Source organism: Xiphophorus maculatus, chromosome 20, assembly GCF_002775205.1.
Source record: "Xiphophorus maculatus strain JP 163 A chromosome 20, X_maculatus-5.0-male, whole genome shotgun sequence".
NCBI classification, from domain to species: Eukaryota; Metazoa; Chordata; class Actinopteri; order Cyprinodontiformes; family Poeciliidae; genus Xiphophorus; species Xiphophorus maculatus.
In genome coordinates, this window is record NC_036462.1 from 19,431,025 (window position 1) to 19,452,341 (window position 21,317).

General features: G+C 38.0%; 2 protein-coding genes across 2 annotated transcripts in view; both read right to left on the reverse strand.

Annotated features, from left to right (window-relative positions):
• Positions 1–3,795, reverse strand: part of grm2 (glutamate metabotropic receptor 2) — a 47,592-nt gene extending 43,797 nt beyond the window's left edge. The window contains exon 1 of the mRNA XM_023324634.1: positions 3,062–3,795. The gene's annotated coding sequence lies outside the window, so the exon portion shown is untranslated. The remainder of the gene's footprint in view (positions 1–3,061) is intronic.
• Positions 3,796–8,452: 4,657 nt separating this feature from the next.
• Positions 8,453–21,317, reverse strand: part of tex264 (testis expressed 264) — a 78,670-nt gene continuing 65,805 nt past the window's right edge. The window contains exons 3-4 of the mRNA XM_023325543.1: positions 20,390–20,561; positions 8,453–9,549 (exon numbers count right to left, since the gene is read on the reverse strand). Of these exons, the coding sequence (XP_023181311.1) occupies positions 9,176–9,549; positions 20,390–20,561 (546 nt within the window). The 3' untranslated portion in view covers positions 8,453–9,175. The remainder of the gene's footprint in view (positions 9,550–20,389; positions 20,562–21,317) is intronic.

Here is a 21,317-nt window from a genome sequence, read left to right on the forward strand (position 1 = left end):
CAGTGTCGAGCATTTGTCCAAAGGAGCTCTGTGTGGATATTTTACATTTTAAAGCGTATAGGTAATAGGAATTATAATGACAGTGTAACTATTTCCACTCCTGTGGATGCTTTAAAAATAAAGCCAACATATATTTTCAGCTGTGGGTTGCCATGGCACGCCCGCAATCAGGCTGATTGGAGCAGCTGTCTTTTAGCCGTACTGTTGGAGAAACACTGCAAATTTTAAAATAAAAATAAATGCTATAGGTTCGCAGCGCACGCTCGGCTTCGCATGGATGACAAAATCCGACCAAAATGTGCATCACCTTCACATCAGTGTGTGAGTGTGTGTGTTCAGCCATATGTAAGACTAACCTATTAAGCTGTCAGGTTTGATGGGAGCAGAGCTGGTCTTCATGCAGAGAGGCAGGTGGCTAATACAGCCTCTGCGTAAAAGCTTTGAATGATGTTAACAAGACTGATGTTTTAACTTGAAACCGAAAGAGTAGAAAGGTCAAGGTTCATTTCTGCTCCAATGCTGAATATTTGTTTCTGTTTGAGTGAACCTGAGTGCAGATCTAAGTGTGCAACAACATTTTTTACACGTGCGAGGAACTTTTAAACTTTTTTGAGAAAAAGTAAATAACGGTGGCATTTAAGTTTTATTTTTTAGAATAAGCCTCTTTGGTAGATAAAAACTGCAAAAGAGTTTGTTGCCACTTCTGAAAAAGATGTTAAAAATTAATTTAAAAAGTATTTTTAGCATAATTGCACATTTTGATTAAAAAATTATTTTTGATTTATTATTAGATTTATTTAGCTGAGAAAAGAGACAGAAGATGTAATCATACAATCCTAGCACTCGTTAATTCCTAAATGCAACTGAAGTGTTTTCTTTTTGTACTGTCATTTTTGATCAACTTCTAAGAACTTCTTAGTAGCAAATCCTTGACTTTCTGTTACACTGGTTTTTAAATTGACACACAAGTCATTTTTTCTCGGCCACTGGCCTATGTTAGATGTGGACAGATATTTATTTATCTTTCCAAAATGCACATCGGAGAAGATGGTAATATATATAAACAAATTTCGCTGTAAGAGAACTGTAGAAAAGACCATTAGAGACTATCTATGTACCTAATATTTGGGAATGACAGCTGAATTATTATTATTTTTTTGTTCTACCTAAATAGTGTTTAATAAACACTATTGGGATTTCAACTGGGACATTGTGTTTTAGTCAAATAAGACTAATATAAAACCTTCATATTGGTCTAGCTTTTCCTCTTCAAATACTTCAATTTAAATTAAAAAAAAATCTGCTGGCTTCTCCCAGAAACAAGATATGGGTTATCTTTAAAGGCATCTGGCCAGTTTGACATAAAAACATCAGTTTGATATAAAAATCTCAAACTGGCCAGAGTTGGCCAGTTTGACAAAACTGTGGACCAAAATGCCTTCCTCATTCATGGGCATTTTGGTCCACAGACCGAAATCCTATGAGAACCTGCTGGATTATCTGAGAAGAAGACAGAAATAAAGGAGCAGAGGGTCGCGATCCCTCTGTAAGTATGCTCCAACCTTGTTAAAAGTTAAAGACTAAGTTCTGTCTGACTGGTAGAAGGGATTGGTAGCAGAGGCATCAACAAGTGATTACTATGTCCTAACATGAGGTTTTCTTTGCCCTGCACTGTATGGGCTCAAATTAAAGTTTGGACATTGTCTGAAATTTTCACCATGAGATTATGCGGTTGCAATAAACAAATTCCTTAATTTTACCATCTTTATAAGTGGTGCCCCCAAAAAAATGGCGTTGTATCTGTAAATGATTCAGTTTAGAAGATGATGGAGTGGATAACTTCGCATTGCTTTCAAGTTCTGCCACTATGTTCGTTCCCCTGTCACATTCTTACTGTCAAACCAGCGATAAAAAGTGAAACTAACTGCAGGTGAGATCGATCTGTTTAGGGACTCCAGATGAGACTCCCACCCCATCCCCTGTCTCCTCCTGCCCTCTTCCAATCTGATTTATTCTGCGGATGACAGAGGATGGTTTCTTTGCCTTTTAGTCAGCCACGGGATGAATAATTTACAACTACCAACATCTTCAAACGTGAGCGCCGGTCTCACATATCTGTCCACTTTCTTAGTTTTAAGAAAGTGGATATCGTATAGTCATATGGTTATGTAAGACCCCTGGGAACATCTCTGATTAAACAACTCACCAATCGCTTGGTATGAAATAACTGCGCCGATCAGCGCGCGCGTTGAGCTGCGGAACATGCAGCAATGGAGCCTTTGGGAGTGAAGGAATCCTACACAAAATATTGTTTCACCATTAACAGCTTCGCGCAGCACTAATTAACAACAGAACCCCAAAATACCCGAAACTCGATCTCTTCCTGTTTATGTGCACAATTACCGCTACACTGTTCTTATTCTAATTTGCTCATCCGCGACGATTATCTACAGCGATAGCAGTTTAATTGGCTTCATTAAAATACGTAATTCCGAGGAAAAACATCGATACAGCTATTAAAAAGACTATTTTGAATTTATTTATGAATAATGCCACTTTCCACTCAAACGACATCTAATTAACTAATTGAGTTTCTGGAAGTGTTTGGAGTCTTTTAATCACATTGATCTGGGTGATATGTAAAATGAGCGACATTAGGAGGTGTCAGGGTTAATGAGCGGTTCTGGTTCGCCTTTTTGCTTGTTTTTTTTTCTGCAGCACATTTGGGAGGATGTGCATATATATATATATATATGGTAGGAGGGGGAGATGTAGGGATAAAACAAAACATAAAGAAGACTGAGAAAAAGGAAGTGTAAAATAGTTTTAGAAAATATAGGCTACGTGCATTCCTGCAAAGCATGCATCAGTTAACCATTTTTATCGTCTGATTCTAAATGGTCATTGAGATTTAATTGGCAAATAAATTCTAGCACAAGCAATGACAAAGTGGACGGATCCCATCAATTAAGAGTGATTAAGTCCTCAGCAAATCACCACCTGAAGTTCAGAAAAGGGGAAAAAACAACCCGAAAATTAAACGTATTTATCATCTTCTTACCTGTGCGGGAGTCCACTCTTTCCAGCGCTGTTGTGCAGAGCATGCACAGTGTACACGGAGCGCATATCCTCCGCAGCGCTGTTTGTCCTGTTAGACTCAAAACAAGTGGATTACACTGGAGTCGGGTGAATGAGTGAAAGAGGGGGGCGAGTGTTGTTGCCTGCTGCCCCAAGTTTGAGGCGCGTACAGCTGAGCCGCACGCCAGGAGCTGTCCGCGGTGCTGAAAAACAGCCTCACTTAAACAGAGAGCGCTGCTGGATTCCTGGAGGTACCGATCCTGCCAAGAGCGCTTCGAAAGTCACATTTCTTCAGCGCGCTACAAAGCAATCGGAACAGACGCCCACTGTTTCATCCTGCAAAACAGGGCGGTCACTTTGTTGCATGCAACGCAAAAACGGAGATCAGAAATGATCAAATCACATCCGGGATTCTTCTAATCGCATCTATCTAATTTAGCGCTGGTCAAGTGGAGCATTGTTGCACAAAGTTGGATTTCACCCTACTTGCATGCAAAACCTTCTGTACCCGCCGGTTGTGTTTTCAAATGTCAGTTGTTGAACAAATGTTGGGGAACCGTAAACCTAACAGACTTTTCACATCAGAACAGAGATTTCCTCACGGAGGAGCGGCCCTGTACCTCGCCTAGCTGGAGGTCGGTGCCAGATTACAACTAATATTTCAGAGCGTAATGTAGCTTCTGTGAGGCGCTTTCTGTTTTTAAAACTCCTGGGCTGCTCCTGGAAATGAATGTCTTTCAGAGTCGTCCCCTATTTGTGGAGGAAGAGGAGGGCACAAGATTACAACAATGATTCTAGAGACTTATTATCCAGAGTGGTGTGAATCTATTTGTTGACCAGAAGACAAGTTGTGGCAGAGCACAGGAAGAGTGTGAAGTCTTTTCCAGATGGTACCATGATGCGCGCTGGGAACTGCGACCTTTTCCCCTTTCCACAGTCTTTAGCAGCTTCGGACATGCAGTGCTGGCTATACAGTGAACCTGTGTGCTGAAAGATCATTTTATTCTTTTTTCCATGTATTTAAAGTATTATTTTGTGATGTTAGAACCACATGTTTTATTTAATTTAATATGACTTTGTGTGGACTAGACTACCACAAATTAGTGAATTGTTGTGACACAGAGTGAAAAGGATGACAAGGTTTCTAAATCTTTACAAATAAACATCTGAAAAGTGTGGCATGCTTCAGCTTAGTTGACATACCATGTCTTACTAGATTTGCAGTTGAGACATTTATTTGAAAATTTAACCCTGCTGCAAACACGTGTTCCTCGTCCTTAATGGTGACGTTTTTAGAATAATTCTCTTCAACAAACCTCTTAGACGTTCACAGAAAATTTGCATCTAAGCTGAGTTTAAATCACACAGGGGACTCTAAATACTAAATATGTGAGATCTTAACTCACATAATTGATTTTAAACCTCAGTTTCTCCCCACCAATATGTGGGTCCTTCTCAGGTATTCCGGTTTCCTTCCTCGCACTTTTCAAAAACATGAATGCTAGGCTAGTTAGTCTTGCCTTTTACTGCAATCCCACACTACGGAGCCCTCTAGGGGACATGGGGATTTTTTTTTCTTTTGCGTTCCCTCGCAAAACTTTTGCGTTACCTCGCAATACTTTTGCGTTCCCTCGCAAAACCTTTTGCGTTCCCTCGCAAAAGTTTTGCGTTACCTCGCAATACTTTTGCGTTCCCTCGCAAAACCTTTTGCGTTACCTCGCAAAACTTTTGCGTTCCCTCGCAAAACTTTTGCGTTCCCTCGCAAAAGTTTTGCGTTACCTCGCAATACTGTACTGGTCAGTTATGCAGCATAATTTAATACTGTAAGCCTTTCCTACGGTGGGCGCCGTACTTTATGCTTTAATATAAGGTTATGTGAGGTATTTCCATGAATTTTAGTGTCTTTTTGTGAAATATCTGAAGTTTTATATCTTTCCTTAGGATAGAAAGGCACCACAAACCTACGATATAAACAGAAACTTTCCGTAAGTAGGAAAGAAATAAAAACACATTATAATTTGGACTATTTCTGAGTTATTATCGCGGTTAATAAATCATCTGACAGTTTTGATTGTGTTTCTGTTGTGTTCGTAGTCTGAATGGTTTAAAGAGCTGCTTTCAGTGCCGCTCCATCTTAGCCTTAACAGACATAAACATGCAGTAATAAATCGATTTTCAATCAGTGTTTTGCACCAAGCAGTTTTTACTGTTAACAAGTTTTTATTATTAAAAACACGACAAACTAATGATGGTAAAGGGCCGCACTGGGTTAACTCGGGGATTCTCATCTGTCTGTGTATCAATCAACTCCAAACCTTTTCTTTGTTCTGTCACAATTATCGATTTATTCCATTTTGATGATTATACTCCAAACTTTGCAAGGACTGACCACCCCGCTCACCGCTTCCTAATACACACAAAGCCAGTATCCTTCCCATTCATACCTGGTGACGTCACTCCCACGTCGACACACCTAAGTGTCAAAGCCGCTGCTCCTGTCATATCAATAATTACTTATTTCATTCATATGGCTCTTACAGAGCCTCAGTGAAAACTTGTTTATTATTATTAACTGCTTGGTGCAAAACACTGATTGAAAATCGATTCATTTATTACTGCATGTTTATGTCTGTTAAGGCTAAGATGGAGCGGCACTGAAAGCAGCTCTTTAAACCATTCAGACTACGAACACAACAGAGACACAATCAAAACTGTAAGATGATTTATTACCCGCGATAATAACTCAGAAATAGTCCAAATTATAATGTATTTTTATTTCTTTCCTACTTACGGAAGGTTTCTGTTTAGGTTTGTGGTGCCTTTCTAAAGAAAGATATAAAACTTCAGATATTTCACAAAAAGATATTAAAATTCATGGAAAAACCTCACATAACCTTATATTAAAGCATAAAGTACGGCGCCCACCGTAGGAAAGGCTTACAGTATTCAATTATGCTGCATAACTGACCAGTACAGTATTGCGAGGTAACGCAAAACTTTTGCGAGGGAACGCAAAAGTTTTGCGAGGGAACGCAAAAGTTTTGCGAGGTAACGCAAAAGGTTTTGCGAGGGAACGCAAAAGTTTTGCGAGGTAACGCAAAAGTTTTGCGAGGGAACGCAAAAGAAAAAAATTCCCCATGTCCCCTAGAGGGCTCCGTACAGATAAGCATCCAACAGATGAATGGATTTTTAATGAAGGTTATGAAATTAATGGTTGCTGGAAACAAATACATGCTACACTTTCCAGATTTCTATTCGCAGAAAATTTTGAAAGCCATTCACCATTTCAATCCTATTCTTAATAATGTGCATGTTGGTCTAACATTACACACATATACAGTATGTATGTATATATAAAGCCCGATTAATTACATTGAACTTTATTGGCTGTGATGTGACAAAATGTGAAAAAACTGAAGAGGTGTGAATACTTTTGCGAGGTACAGCACATTAATAGCCAACACCACAGGAGGGCAAAAACCAGCATGCCCATGAAGCTGCGTGACACCCATGTGAAATTCACGATTAATTAAATCAGCGGTTGACCCGCCGTGTCATCGCTGTCCCTCGTCAACGCTGCTTCTCGGGTTGGCCTCTGGACAGAGGTCGGGGGGTGGTGGGAGCAAAACTGAAAGCGCAACAGACATGTGGTAAGGGCATCACTCCCTGCAGACTCATCACACCTCTGCAGAAACAGACTAAGTAGACAAAATGGTACAAGTGGTTGGTTATCACAGAAACAGCTGAAGTAATATAATGTTTTCTAACAGTTATTCTTTTTATTTGGTCACAGTCTTTTTATTGAAATACCAGAGGAACATTAGAGAATTACTGATTTCAATATTCAGTTTTATTAATTTAAGCTACAAAAATATCAACCACTTAACAAAACCTTAGTGCTTAGATATGTTAGATGTCAACATCGCAAGGGGGGCTGTTTTTATTCTATACACAATAAATTCCAGTAAAATTTTAAATTTCTCCAACATAGTCAATCTTCCTCATCTTCCTCCACTGGAAGGATATGACTCACTGTTGAGAAACTTTTATAACTGTGGCTCTTAATCACCATGAAAACTAATGAAGCCACACTTTAAAATAATGATCAGCCTAAAAGGATGCCACAAGCCACAACTCAGTAAATGGATTTTGAACAATCGAATGATTTTAAAAGCAATTAGCGTCTCAATTAAACGTTTATTGTTGTAGCGGCAACTCACAAACACAGTCCTCTCAAGGCACTTTGAAAGACAAACAATTCATATCCAATTATATACATCTCCATTTGGGCGGAAATCAGCTTAAACTGATGCATGTTAGCATCACAACTGAACCGCATAGTGAGATTCATGCAGCCAAACTTAATGCTATTTATTAAAATTTATGATGTAATACCAACTGGTAAAAGTCCATCTTAGGAAGTCCAGCCAATGACTTTGGCTTGACTTTGCAGCAATCGCTCTTTCTAAGCAAAGATGTGGTGACAGTGGAGAGAAACATCTCCCTTTTAGCAGGAAGAAACCTCAACTAGAACCAGATTTATCGAGGTTGAGATTACACCAAGCGATATAGAGATAGAGAGATATGCGATAAATCTTTTACCATCTTATAAATAAATATATATCAAAAACTGAACTTGTAAAAAAGTCTCTCACATCACATCAGAGGTTTAGGATGATTGAAATTAATATCTAAAACAGATAAAGCTCTGGACTGCATTTGTTTCAATATCAAGCCATGAAGTAAAGTGCAGGTTTTTTTTTAAATTGTATGTAAATATCTTATTTTAACCTTTCAGACAATGACAGACCAAAACAAGTTCAACTGTGGCAATACAATACAATAATATTTCACTTTACGTTATTGTGCTTCATAAGGTTTTTCAAATTCTTTGGATCAAATACTTCAAGCATGCCACAGGAATTTGCTCCACAATGATCGCCTTAAAACAGCTGAGATTTATTTGCATAACTTTCACTAATAAATCATTAGTTCTGATTCTAGCAGCTGTCATTTTGTTCCCACCTGAACTCAAGTGAAGCAGTAAAACTAGCAATCATTCCATTGTGAAACCTTGAAAACAGTCAGCCTCCAAGAGCAAGCTTAATAACTTATGAGCAGCTCACTCGCTTGTTGCTGGCCTGTGAAAAGCGCCGCCACCCACTCTCTGTTACGTCTTTTGTAACTGCTGGGAAGCAGATAAACAAGAATGTCCTCAGACCGCAGACAAAATTATGTGCCTGTTGCAGTGGAAATCAAATCATACTTCAGGAAGAAGCTGTTTGAAATCGAGGTGCGTTCAAACCATTGTCTCTGAAAGAAGAAAAAACAGCGACAGCGTCTTATTTTGCACGTGTGAGAGACAAACTAATTATTTGTAGGTACAATTCCCATTGGAAAATTTTATTCAACACAGAGGGACACAAACATGGCAATACATTTCTACATTTCCAGTACAATATCAACTTACAAAGAGATCACAACTAGATTCTGATAGGAGATGAACTCTGGCTACATTGAGAAGAAAATAAACTAGGTGAAGAGTGGGTTAATAACGTAAATTTGGAAAGACAGATCGCATTAATATGCGATTATCTGAGTATAGAGTGATGAGAAAATAACATGTACACCCTCGAAGGAAAAGCTGGTGATGTCAATAACTTGATTTATTGCCTCCGATTTGAAATCGGGTCTAATTGCAAAAACAGCAGCAGTTTATGTATTTAACAACCCAATTATTCCTAAGTTTAGGCGTTTTACGTTTAATCTTCCAAAAATCTGTAGAAGATGGACCCACAGTTACATCATATCCTGGTTGAAATGAAAACACCTGTTGCTGCACATCGTGTGCTGGTTCCCCTAGTGATGCTCTGTCCTGGCAGCATCTAACACACAACCAGGGCTCCTAAAATCTGAGATTATGTTTAAGAACGAGTACAGGCTTTGTTAGAAGGTGCAGAAAAAGGTGGTGTTGGTCACAGCATGAACAGCTTTAGATCCACCAACAACTCTGACAGATAACCAACAACAGCACAGCTGAGAAACACTCTAGCATGCCACTCAAACGGCCACGTCCCTTATTTCTCCTGTGTCCTTCCTATTCCTCTCCGTCTCCCAGGAACTTCCTCTTTGCAACCAGTCCAGCCTCTTCTTCAGCTCCTTCTTTTTCTCCTTCATCATCATCTTCTTCTTCAGGGGTTCCTTTTTCCTTCTCGCCCTCCATCCCGTCTCCTTCCTCTAGCTCCTCCTGGTCCATGTCAAGTTCTTCGAAGGATGAGCCGCTGCCTACAGAGTCGTTTGAACCTCTGTCGCTGTGCTCCCTGTGCTTATTGTCTTCGTTTGAGTCCATTATGTCTCTGAGGGGCAGAGAGGAGGCCAGAGAGGCAGCAGTGGAAGCTGCCAGAGAAGTCTCCCTGCTGTCCCAAGGCACACCGCCGCTTACTGAGCTCACGTCACTGTGGGAATCTGCACCTGCAGCAATTTAAAAATTAAGAGGGATTAAATCTGGACTGTGTTAAAAAGTCATGTGCAAATCTGATAAAAACTTAAATGAGAAGTGGCAAAGCAAGCCAATTTCAGGCTGGGTTAACCAGAAAATTTGTTCCAGTTTATCAAGTAGATGCTGTGATAAGTTACATATGGACCTTTGGCCAAAGATAACATGTCAAAGTTTTATTAGAATACCAATGAAAGTGTCTATTACCATGATATTTACTCTGGATGATTTACATCTGACTAAAACCACACATAGGAAGGTGATTCTGTGCAGATATTAAATGAATCCATACAATATCATCATTTACAGTACAGACCAAAAGTTTGGACACACCTTTTAATTCAATGAGTTTCCTTTATTTTCATGACTATTGACATTGTAGATTCACACTGAAGGCATCGAAACTATGAATAACACATGTGGAAATATGCACTAAACAAAAAAGTGTAAAACAACTGAAAATAGCCCTTATATTCTAGTTTCTTCAAAGTAGCAACCTTTTGCTGTGATTACTGCTTTGCACACACACTGCATTTTCTTGATGAGCTTCAAGAGGTCGTCACCTGAAATGGTTTTCACTTCATAGGTGTTGCCCTGTCAGGTTAATAAGTGGGATTTCTTGCCTTAAAAATAGTCATGAAAATGAAGAAAACCCTTTGAATTAGAAGGTGTGTCCAAACGTCTGGTCTGTACTGTATGTGTTTTATAAATAATGGTGTTGGAAAAGTAAAGCCACATAGGAAGAGTTTTACAAGAGCATTTATGTTCCTTGAATATGTTTTACATTTTGTCTTGTTATGAAAAAAATGTTACCTATATTGTATTTTATGAGAGATTAACACAACACAGCGCATAACTTTTAAGGAGATGGAAAAGAATACATAGTTTTTGAAACAGAAATCTAAAAAGTGTGGAGTGCATTTGTGTTACACCAATACTCCTAAGTAAAGTCTAGTTTAACTAATCCTCTTCAGCAGTAACTTGTCACCTAACAATGTGTGTAATTTAATTACAAACAGATGTTGGCAATATCCAGTTAGCAAACAGCATCATGAAGACGAAGGAACACGGCAGACAGGTCAGGAAAAAAAGCTGTGGAGAAGTCTGGACATCTCATCGGTCATCCCAAAGTGAGACACACTCCACTGTAAGTAAATAAAATGGCTGTCACCTAAAGTGAATAGGCAGGGAAGAAGAAAAATAGTAAGAGAAACAGCCAAAAGGCTCATGGTAACCCTGGAGGAGCTGCAGAGATCCAACATGTTCAAAGAAAAATTATTAGCAATTGACAAGTCTGACCTTCATAAAACAGGCCACTGTGAAAATAGCTTTTTGAGTTCCTGTAAACAGCTTGCTACAAGCCATAGAGGACATACAAAATAACATAACAAATAAAAACTAAAAAACAATTTGTGTGTCAAAAAGTAAGCTGCAATAGAATGCGGTTTTATTAAAAGTCAATTAATGAGGTAGAATGGCCCAGTCAAAGAATAGACTAAATCCCTTTCAGAATCTGTGACATGCTTTGAAAATTGATGTCTACAAATTGTTCCAGTTTAATAAAAATGAGCAAATTTGCAAGAAAAGTGGTCAAACATTTAAGTCAAAGGATGTACAAAGTTGGTAGAGACATAACTCAAGAGTCCTGGAGCTGACTCATGGATGATGAAAAGAATATATGTCGCACTTTAAAGAAAAATGATCATTTTCCTCTCACTTCACAATTGCACACATTTTAATATTCCATCAAACATATTCACAATGCATTACATCGAAATTTGTCGTCATTACAAGACAATATGAAATGATTCAAGGGGTATCAATTTTTTTTGCAATACATTGTAGAGCAGAGAAATGTATCCAATTAGTTGAGTTCAAATAAAACAGACGATAATATTTAAAGACAAAAATCTGTTTCTTATAAAGCGCCTCAGATGACTCATTTCATTCTCAGCAGCTGGCTGCAGCTAGGCTTGTCTTCTGCATGTTACTTATCTGTACTCACAGAGTGCATCCATTTGCTTAATAGGTGGAGATTTCCTCACCGACATGATCAGTGTGCTAATGCTTTCCGTCTAAGCCTATATTTTTCTAGCCTTTGATCTACATTTCCCTGTGAGCCAATCATCATTCATTACCCCAAGCTAAGGGTCCTTTTTCATCTAAGCGATTGGTCCAGATTGTTGTTGCTGGAATGTGCACAGCTGGAAATCTGCAAAAAAGTTGACAGAGTGACGAATTAAACGGAAGTTAGAAATAAATTGTGTCCAACAAATCCACGGCCTGCAGAGAGATGGACGGAGTAAAGCTGGCAAATGAAAAACATGAGGACTTTCTAAAATTGCAAATGAAAGCAGAGTAAGTGTCAACTCTGGGAAATGTAAGGAGCACATCATACCTGCCACCTACACAACAAATATCACTAAGCGATCGCACCTCCAGCGGTCTCTTTTCGGGTGAAAGAAAAGAGTGAAGAAAACCAGGAAAAAGCCAAGTTTCCATCATTGTAATAAATATCTGGTCAAGCTAGTAATATATGGTTTTCAGTTAATTTTGTTGTAGTTAGATACATCATTGTTTTAATGCATCATGCTCTCATCCATGCCTGGTGTGTTTTGCCAGTAAAGTGACCGCCTTGACGTTAAATGCGTTTGACAGATAAATCCTGACTTGACTTTGCTCTCCCACCGGACACCATGCTCATCCCTTTCTTTCTGCCTTTACACTCCCAAGAAGCATCAGGCGCACGTCTGCGTGGGCTGGCACTGAAATGCGTCATTAGGGACAGAAATACAATAAACATGGAGTCTCCGAGATGCTCCCTAAGGTCAGCCATTTCTTTTTATTATTTGTTTGAATCTTCACCAATTTAATTATCACGTCCAGCAGATGTGATCCCGCCTGCAGTGTACATGTGAACTTCATATAGGTTATTTATAATATCTGATGATTGGGTTGCAAGTTCAGACAAAACCTACAAAACCTACAAGAAATGGGAGAAATGTGATTTTTTTGGTAGTGGTCCTGCTTCAAACTGCATGTAGGTGGGTTGTGTTTTGATTCCAATAACATGGAAACTCCACTGAGACTCATTTCATATGATAAGTAACACTGAACTGTAAGGAATTGTATGGGTTTTAATTGGCCTTTTTAGGCTAATTTCTTCGGATCAGCACCTTCAAGGAAGAGGCTTGGCATGCCGGACAACTTCCACACGTTCAAAATCAGCATGCAACCCTTAAAATTTGTGTAGTGGTAGAAGCCAGCGGAAGTCTCTTGGAAAACATTTGCCTAAATGAATTGCTAAATTGGACCCATTGGGATTATTAGCAGCGGATCAAGGTCTTGTTCTTCAAACTGCTGAAACAGAGGAGAAGGCTTTTTTTTAAGGAGGTAATTAGTTACAGAAACAGCTGAGACATGGTGAAAGAGTTTGCAGAATCGGAGCGGATGGTGAGACAAGTCCAACATGAAATATATAAACAGAAATTAGGAAGTGCTAAATTAGATGGATCATCTTGTTTATGAACACCGACTTAGTGGCAGGAGCGCTTAGGGATCCTCATTTAGGGATTTCTGGGTAAAACACCATTTGTCTAAATCTGCTAATGTGTCCTATGAGGTCTCCTTGGCAGCCTGGCAATAAACTAATTATGAAGAAAGCAATGAATTGCTTATTGTTAACAAAAGTTTTAAAAAGTGTTGTTTGTTTTTTTTAAACCACCAATATTTTTCATCAAACCACAACTATGGTTTAGAGTTATTTCAATGAGATACTAGAGAAAATGTTAGGGTGATTGCAGTTTTTTACAACTGTATGGAGCCTAAAGTAACAGAGTCCTGCCGCTCCAGCACCTGTTGCTGCTCGGTCAGCTGACTGAAAAATGAATCCCACACTTTTGCCTATCTTACAGTCTCTCCAGTTTTATACAATTTTGGAAGGGTTTTAATGAGGACAAAATACTGCAAATATTTTGAAAGTAGTACCACAAGATTGGTGATTTTGAATGGAATTTTTTTATTTTTAAATCACAAAAACGATAGCAAAATCTTAGATGGAGTGCTTATAAAAAGCTCAAATATTTCCTGTATGAAAGAAAAACAGTCATAGCTTTGAAGCTAAACCTAGCGCTACCGTTCACTCTCAATAAGGGAAAACTGTCTCAAAACTGCAGTATGTAAGCTACAGTCAGCAGCTCTATGCAAACTCCAACAGATAGTCTGACTAATCAGCTAGCACTAGCTTGTTATTCACAGTTACTCAACTTCCACAATAACTTCTGTTACCCAGTAACAGAGTATAACAACTTTTTCTTGTTATACTATAATTTTTTGTTGTTATTATAATAACATAAAAATATAATAATCTTCATTCTAAGCCACTGAAAATTACTACAAACTAAATGGGTGTTAATTCTGTATTTTTGCTATGTCTGTGTTTCAAAAGCCTAAACACCCACCAATTTTTATTTTTTAGAAATTACTACCTTTACTCTCTTATGTTATTTATGGCTTTTATAAAACATAAAAGCGATTATTGTCACAAATCTTTGTCGCAACATCAACATATTGCAATATTTTTACTCAAGACAAGCACACTACGAGAATGAAAAACCCAATCACACAAAAAAGTTTGGAAAAGTTCTAATCCAGCACATGTCTTTAAAGTGCCACTAACTCATGTGGTGCAAAATGTCTTTTTTAACATCACGTATTTGCTCCTCCAGGTCCAAGAACGTTTATTTATACCCAAAGGGAAATTTGTTCTGCAGCAAGAAACCACATGGAGCTCACCACCCAATTATGTAACAATCCCACCCTATCAAGAAAAATGTGACAAGTAATAATCATATTTTAAAGAAACAAATGTAGAGTCGATGGTAGTGTCATACAGAATCTAAACCTGTGAAGCTTCACTTAAATATTCTGCAAACCAAGTGTGAGACAAGTCATTTCTAACATCTGAATTGAAGCACTTTAAATTCCCAGGCGCTGGAACATATTATTTTAGAAAAGTCCTAAAGCAATGAAATAGATTACATACGTTTGGGAGCTGAGCTTTGGGTCAGGAAAATAATTTTGTTTTAATAAAATGAGTTACTTAAACAAATCTTTGTCATGATTTTAAAATCCTAGAATGACCCAAAAAATTGGGTCACTCTGGGATGCAAAGCAACATGTAGAGCAAAGAACCATGTTGTTGTTGACTGCCCAATATTTGGATGAAATTATGTACATTTAATCACAAAGAGCCCCACAGAATTATATCTGTGTAACATCAGTGAGAGCTTTAAAACAAGGATGAGGGGTTTCAGAATCATTAGAGTAACAACAGTAGTTTTAACAGAATGCTGCATATTTTACATCCTATTTTCATCACATTTAAAAAATAAATAAATAAAGTTTAACTCTTTAACCCTTTCATGCATGAATTATGATCCTTTGTGTCAGAATTTTTTTTCCATTTAAAAAATTTTTTTTCTTAAGGCATAAAAAAGGTAGGAAATTTTTTTTGTAAAAATAATTTTTTTTTTTTTTTTTTTTAATTTTTATGTGATCAATTGTAATTTTGTCCAAATACAAAGTTGTTATTTGAAAAATACATCAGTAGTATTGTTCCTTAGGGGTTATCTGATGTCACAATATTTTTTTTACTTGTAAGAGTCGTCTACAGTAGAAGGAGGGACCGGGTCGGTTCTCATGCTTTTTTGTCTGTCGGCCATATTGTATTTAACAAAAATAATTTCTTGCATTTGCAGCTGATGGCCAGTAGTTGATGGTATATTTTATGATGCATTAGTGTCCACTTCAGTGGTCTGTGTGCATTTATAACATAAAAATCCACAGGAAGCACAAGAAAATGGCTTTTAGATAGCTGTCCACTGTAGTGACCACTATGCATGACAGGGTTAATTACCTCAACCAAAACAGTCACAGAGGATCTTTTGACGAAGTTTTCACAATATATTAAAACAACTGCTTCTCCATCAGCAGCGAAGACATTGAGCAGGAAATTCAATGAATTCTGGACTCACTGGGGAAGCTGCAGTAAACCAAAACGTATGTTTCTTAATAGAGCTGATGCAGCCATGCTTTGACATGATCGCATCAATTTCCCACAGCTGCTGGGCAATGCTGAACCGATTGACCTCATCAGTGAAGCAAATATAGGCTAGGGCTATTCATGCTAATTACTACAATTTACACATGGATATTGAATCTGTATGCTCCTAATTAAAATATTTAATGAAAGTTTCCTGAAGATTTCCTTTTGTGCTTTTATTGGTGGTTTTGCTGAAAGTTAATGTTTTCCACATAGCATTACTGATGCAAAACGTATTAATTAAACCCCACATCTCTGTTTTTAAAGTTTTTGTTTGTTCTTTAGATATTGTAAGCAGCTAATTGTATGTCCGTTTGATCAGAGGTGTCCAATTTAACTGGCTAAAAGTTTATTGACTTCAAATTTTGCTAACTGCTTTGGCTGGAGTGAACAGAAGGTCACCATATTTGCAGGCACATTTGTGAAAGTAAATTTTTGCTGGTATATTTCAAGTATAAAAAAAAAAATCACATAATAACTACACAGAATGTAAGTTTAGTGTCAAAAATAAGTCTGATTCTTACAAGACCATATTTCTTAGGCATTGTGCTACTGCAGTCAAATAAAGACAAAAATCTGCAGACACAGAAGTATGCTTCTGCTACATGTCAAATTATGTAAACCATAGACACTCATTAAGAAATATGAGGGGAAAATGCTCCAATAGTAAAAAACAATTTTAAGTTTTACTTTTTAGAAATACTGCCACAAGAGACTCCTTAACATCTTAAACATCGTAATAATATATATCATTGCTAAAACTCCACCAAACATGCAATAGCCCCTTATCAAAAAACATTACTTTTTTCCCTGCATTATTCTCAGGAATTCATGTTGGCTCATGTAGCTTTTCAAAGAGGATAAACCAAGATTTTTCTGTTGTATCATGCCTGCTTGAACACTGAACAGAACTAAAAGGTTTTCTATTTTTTTCTATCTTGATAAAGCTGGATGCACCAGCAGCATCTGTATAGCTTTGGCATTGATTCTGGCTCTCCTCTGAGAAACGGCTGCTCTATTATTTTCCCAAAAATGTCGCTCTTGGTTACTGTGTGTATTTTTATGCACAAGACTCTCAGAGCCTATGGACTAGAACAGAATTTACTCACACTGAAACAAATTGTTCCGTCATTAGAACAAAAACAGGCAAAGGGGTGAAAGCCAGGGCCAAAACCATTTCCACAGTCTCTTCCTGAAATCCAGTATGGTTCCCTGAAAAACCACTGGAAAATCTCACTGGACCAGAAGGTTACCTCTGGTTTGAGGTGGTCTTACAGTGAAACTCACGGCGCTTAAGAATGAGGTTAAAAAAAAGAACAGTTTAAAAAACAATTTATTTCAGACGATAGAGGATCTATTTGCTTTGTTTAGTATTTGATTGGAAACTTCAAAGGGTGATAAACAGCCTGCGCTGTGATAAAGAGGTAATAAAAAAACAATATTAACTGCAAAGCTGGACACAAATAGTGTTATCCTGAATGGGACAGGCAGTGTAAAAGCAGCTATTGTGTTAAATAGTGCCTCATATACAGTTATATTCAATTCTATTAGATATACAGAATTTAATATGCTGTGCAGCTGCATGTACAAGACTATATAGCTGTGAATGAGAAATTGTAAAAACGAAAAAGCATCAAAAGACCTATAAACCTCATAATTACGAGAGAGGCAAAGTGCAAAAAGTTCCCAGTTGGGGTCCTATTGCTTTGCAAAAGTTTGTATATTTTTTATAGACATTATTGTTTCTGCTCCCACTAAAACTTCTTCAGTTCCTCGTCTGCAAACAGAACTTTCAGAAAAAGTTGCTCTCCTGCTTCATCAAGTCAGTGCCTTGATTTCAGAAGCATCAGTATCAAAGATGTTGTGCTAAGCTGCACTCTTTGCTTTCCTTGTGTCTGTCCCACACACAGCGGTGTGTGTGACCTGCAGGTGAGTGGAGACACGCAGAGCGGGGAGCTGCAGTGGGCCGTACACAGAGTTTCACTGCTCTTGAATTATTATTGAAATATATTATTATTTGTTGATCAACAAAATAATGTTCACGGCCTGTAATGCTATTTTGCAAGTCGTGTTTTTGAAGGCTGAGGCTTTTACTTTTAAAAACCGCTGGTGTAAAACACATGTTGTGGCTGGATAACAACCTGACTGGAGATTAATCATAGGTCATGTGAAATTGGATCATTTTGATGTTACAGTGTTTTAGTTGAGATTTTACAGTCTTAACAATAGGTCTACATCATTTTAGCAAATCCTTTGATTGTAATAGTGTTGTTGAGGATATCAGCTCTGATAAATGCACACACCATCTTTCTCAACTTTAAATAAAACACCTCCAACTCTCTGGGACCTTCAGCACCTTGAGCACTGTTGCCTTTCGTGGACATACTGGATGAAGACTTCATCCAAGAGTCCAATAAAACACTGGCATGGTAAGTGTCCCCTAACATGTCAAATAAAACAAATATTTCTCTCAAAGGTATCTGATAGCGCTGGTGAGCAACACTTGCCACTGGGTGAGGCGAGGATTACATTTCAATTAGCTCATCAGCTGAGGAATGCTCTGAATGACCAGAGATCAACCAGTGAGATCTTTGGCCTTTAATGACCAAAGGTCTCCCTGGATCATTTGCAGTTTATGTCTAATATGCTTAGGGGCCTCTGACAAGATGCCTGGTTCCTCATCTTGCTTACAATGACAACTCTTTCCACTTGGCTTCCAAATAACTTCTACCTGATTGAGAAAGCAACCATTAGTGTTTCTACACAGTGATTATGTACATCTGTTGAAATCACAACTAGAGAAGGGAACTCACTCAGAAAGTTGAGTGGTATTCATAAAGACATGCTGAGTATTGAGTCAATATTTAGAAGTTTGGAGTATAAATTTAGGATCAGCACTAAGCAGATGAAATGCAGAAGTATTTTGGCTTAAAAATTCAAGCCCAAAGGCTACAAGCCCCTACTGACTCAAAGATAGCATTAACATGCATGGGCTCAGCAGCTATTGTATAAAATACTGTTTTTGAGCAATACTACATTCACTCATAATATGTTTGGTTGTTAAGAATACCAACTAAGGATTTTAAATTTGTGGAATTAAAGAGAACATTCTCCTTTAAATAAAATATACATTTTGTCATGTTTATTTTCCATTAGAGTTGAGGTATTATGAATATAGTGTGCATGTAGGAATGTGACCCGAGCACTTTCACAGAATGTCACAAAATAACATTTGATATAAGATAGTTTAAGAAACAAAAATATGTTTAAAAACTCCAAAAATACAACAACAACAAATAAATAAAAGTCTAAAACAAGCACATATTGATGTGAGACTGTGTGGGTCTGAATTATTGTACTATTCTTACCACCTGTACGTAACTCTATTCATTTCTCCATCGACTATGACCAGCTGAAAAAAGGATCTCCACAGCATGATGCTGCCATCACTATGTTGCAGTGGGTGATGTGTCCCCAACATACCCTGAGGAAAACTTCAAATATAATTTTTTTGAACAGTGGCTTTCTTCTCGTCTTGCAAACCAGATGTTTTGAGTACCTGACTGATAGTTGTTAAGTCGACTCAGTCTCAGACCTGAGCTTTGTATCACGCTCTGACTTACCATGGGAATCTTGACTGAGTCTCTGATTAATGCTCTCCTTAGTTAAGCTGTCAGGTTCGCAGGTGGACTGCCATGTCTTAACAGCTTAAGCATCACCACAACTTTCTCCCTGATCAGTCTGTTGTGTTCTTTGTTCTTCATCGGGTTGTTTGTTCACTGATGTTCTCTAAAAGCCTCTGGGGGCCTCACAGAAATGCTGCAATTTCTGAGATGAAATCTGAGGATAGTTGGTTGTGTTGGATTATCGGGGCATACTAGCATAAACAGGGTTGAAACAAATGTACACCATACTTTTCAGAAAAAAAGTAAAACCCTGCTTGTTTCTGTTGATCTATCAAATAAAATCCTAATAAAAAACATCCAAGTGTGTTAGGGTGATGCCGCAAAATGAGAAAGGGTTCAAAGAGAGTGAATACTTTTGGCTCTGGAAAGATTTGCCGCCAGATAAATGTGTCTTGAGAATGTTATTTTAACACAGTTGCTATAGGTGTCACTGCATTTTAGTTGATCCCAACATTATTTTCTTTCTTTTGTAATCTGTACATCAGAAAAATCAATACTGCCATGTCATGAGTTTTCAAGTCGAGCGAGACGGCAGTAGAGAGGAGACGGCATGTGGAGACGCATAGTTGCAATGACAGAACAATTACACACTCATGTCACTTGCTCTCAGTGATCAGTGGATGAGGTAGTCAAAACAGCATCAGACAAAATAAAAGTTGGCACATTTATCTTCTTTTTAGCTTCTTAAGAAAACCAGAAACTGTTTCAGATTGATTTACTTTACTGTGATCATATGGCGTTGTAAGCCTGTTTCGGTGTTTTATAGAGTAAAGTCACTCCAGTTCTCAGTGATGGGTGTGTTTGGGTGTTGCCAGAAGCTCTGATATACACCTGTGAAAAGTTAAACCACTGGAGGTCAGCAAAAACAAGATTTTCACAATGAGTTAACTCTCCTTTAAGAGAGTTTCAAAACTACCCATCAGTTTTGAAAATTTCTTGCAGGCAGACACAAAAAGTGGTATTTTGGTTTGTCTCGTTCCCCCCTGTACAATAACTGACAGTGTCTGAAGATGTGTGATGGTTTACCTGTAATGTCAGTTCCTCTGTCCTCATCAGAGTCCTCGTCTTTCCCGTCTGTTTTGACCTGCTCTGTGAGTTCTGGCACAAAGAAGTCCATCTGGCGACACAGAGGAACCATGTAGTTGATGAAATCTGAGTGGAAAGTCTCAACAAATGGGAAGGCACATAGTTTCCTCTCCTAAAAGGAAAAACAGAAGAAATCACATGTATAATCCCATCTCAAAATCTTCACGCAGATTGTCTCAGTTAATTTATTTATTAAAAACAAAAAACATTGCAATGAGAACATCCCTGATTTTTAGGTGGGTTTTATAAGGCTTGGTGGACGTGTCTGTCTGAGTAAAATAGGAATAGAAGTCAGTATAATTTCTGAAAAGCGCTGAGGTGTAGAAATGATTGACAGTGCACAGATCATTAGCTCAAAGGAATGCCTCAAGTTCACAAACTGAGGCAGAGATACAACCATGAAGTAAGAGAGTTTTATCATTCAGGACGGAACAGAAATCCTCCATTGTTACCAGATATAAGTAATCAACCCTCATGGGTTCCGTATTCAATATGCAGGTAAAGAGGAAACACACACTGCTAGCCCAATGCACATATTTTACTGACCACTAAGAAATGCAAGATGTAAAGAAGGAGAAAAAAGTGACATGGTGACATGTAGGGATGTAAAAACAATGTCAAAGAGGAAGACTCCAGCCAAGATATGGAAGAGGTAATTAGGAGATGCAGATCACTGTGGGAAGTTTATAAGATTATTTCCACATAATTTTCAGCCTTCTGCAGTGAGAAAATTAATTCACAACTGCAAAGCATTCAACTTAATTATTTAAAATGTCCAGGAGTGGGAGACCTAGTAAGTTCAACCAGAGGTCAGAACAGGCAACGCTCAGGAAAAAAAAAAAAAGAGCTGCATCTTGAATTAGCTATA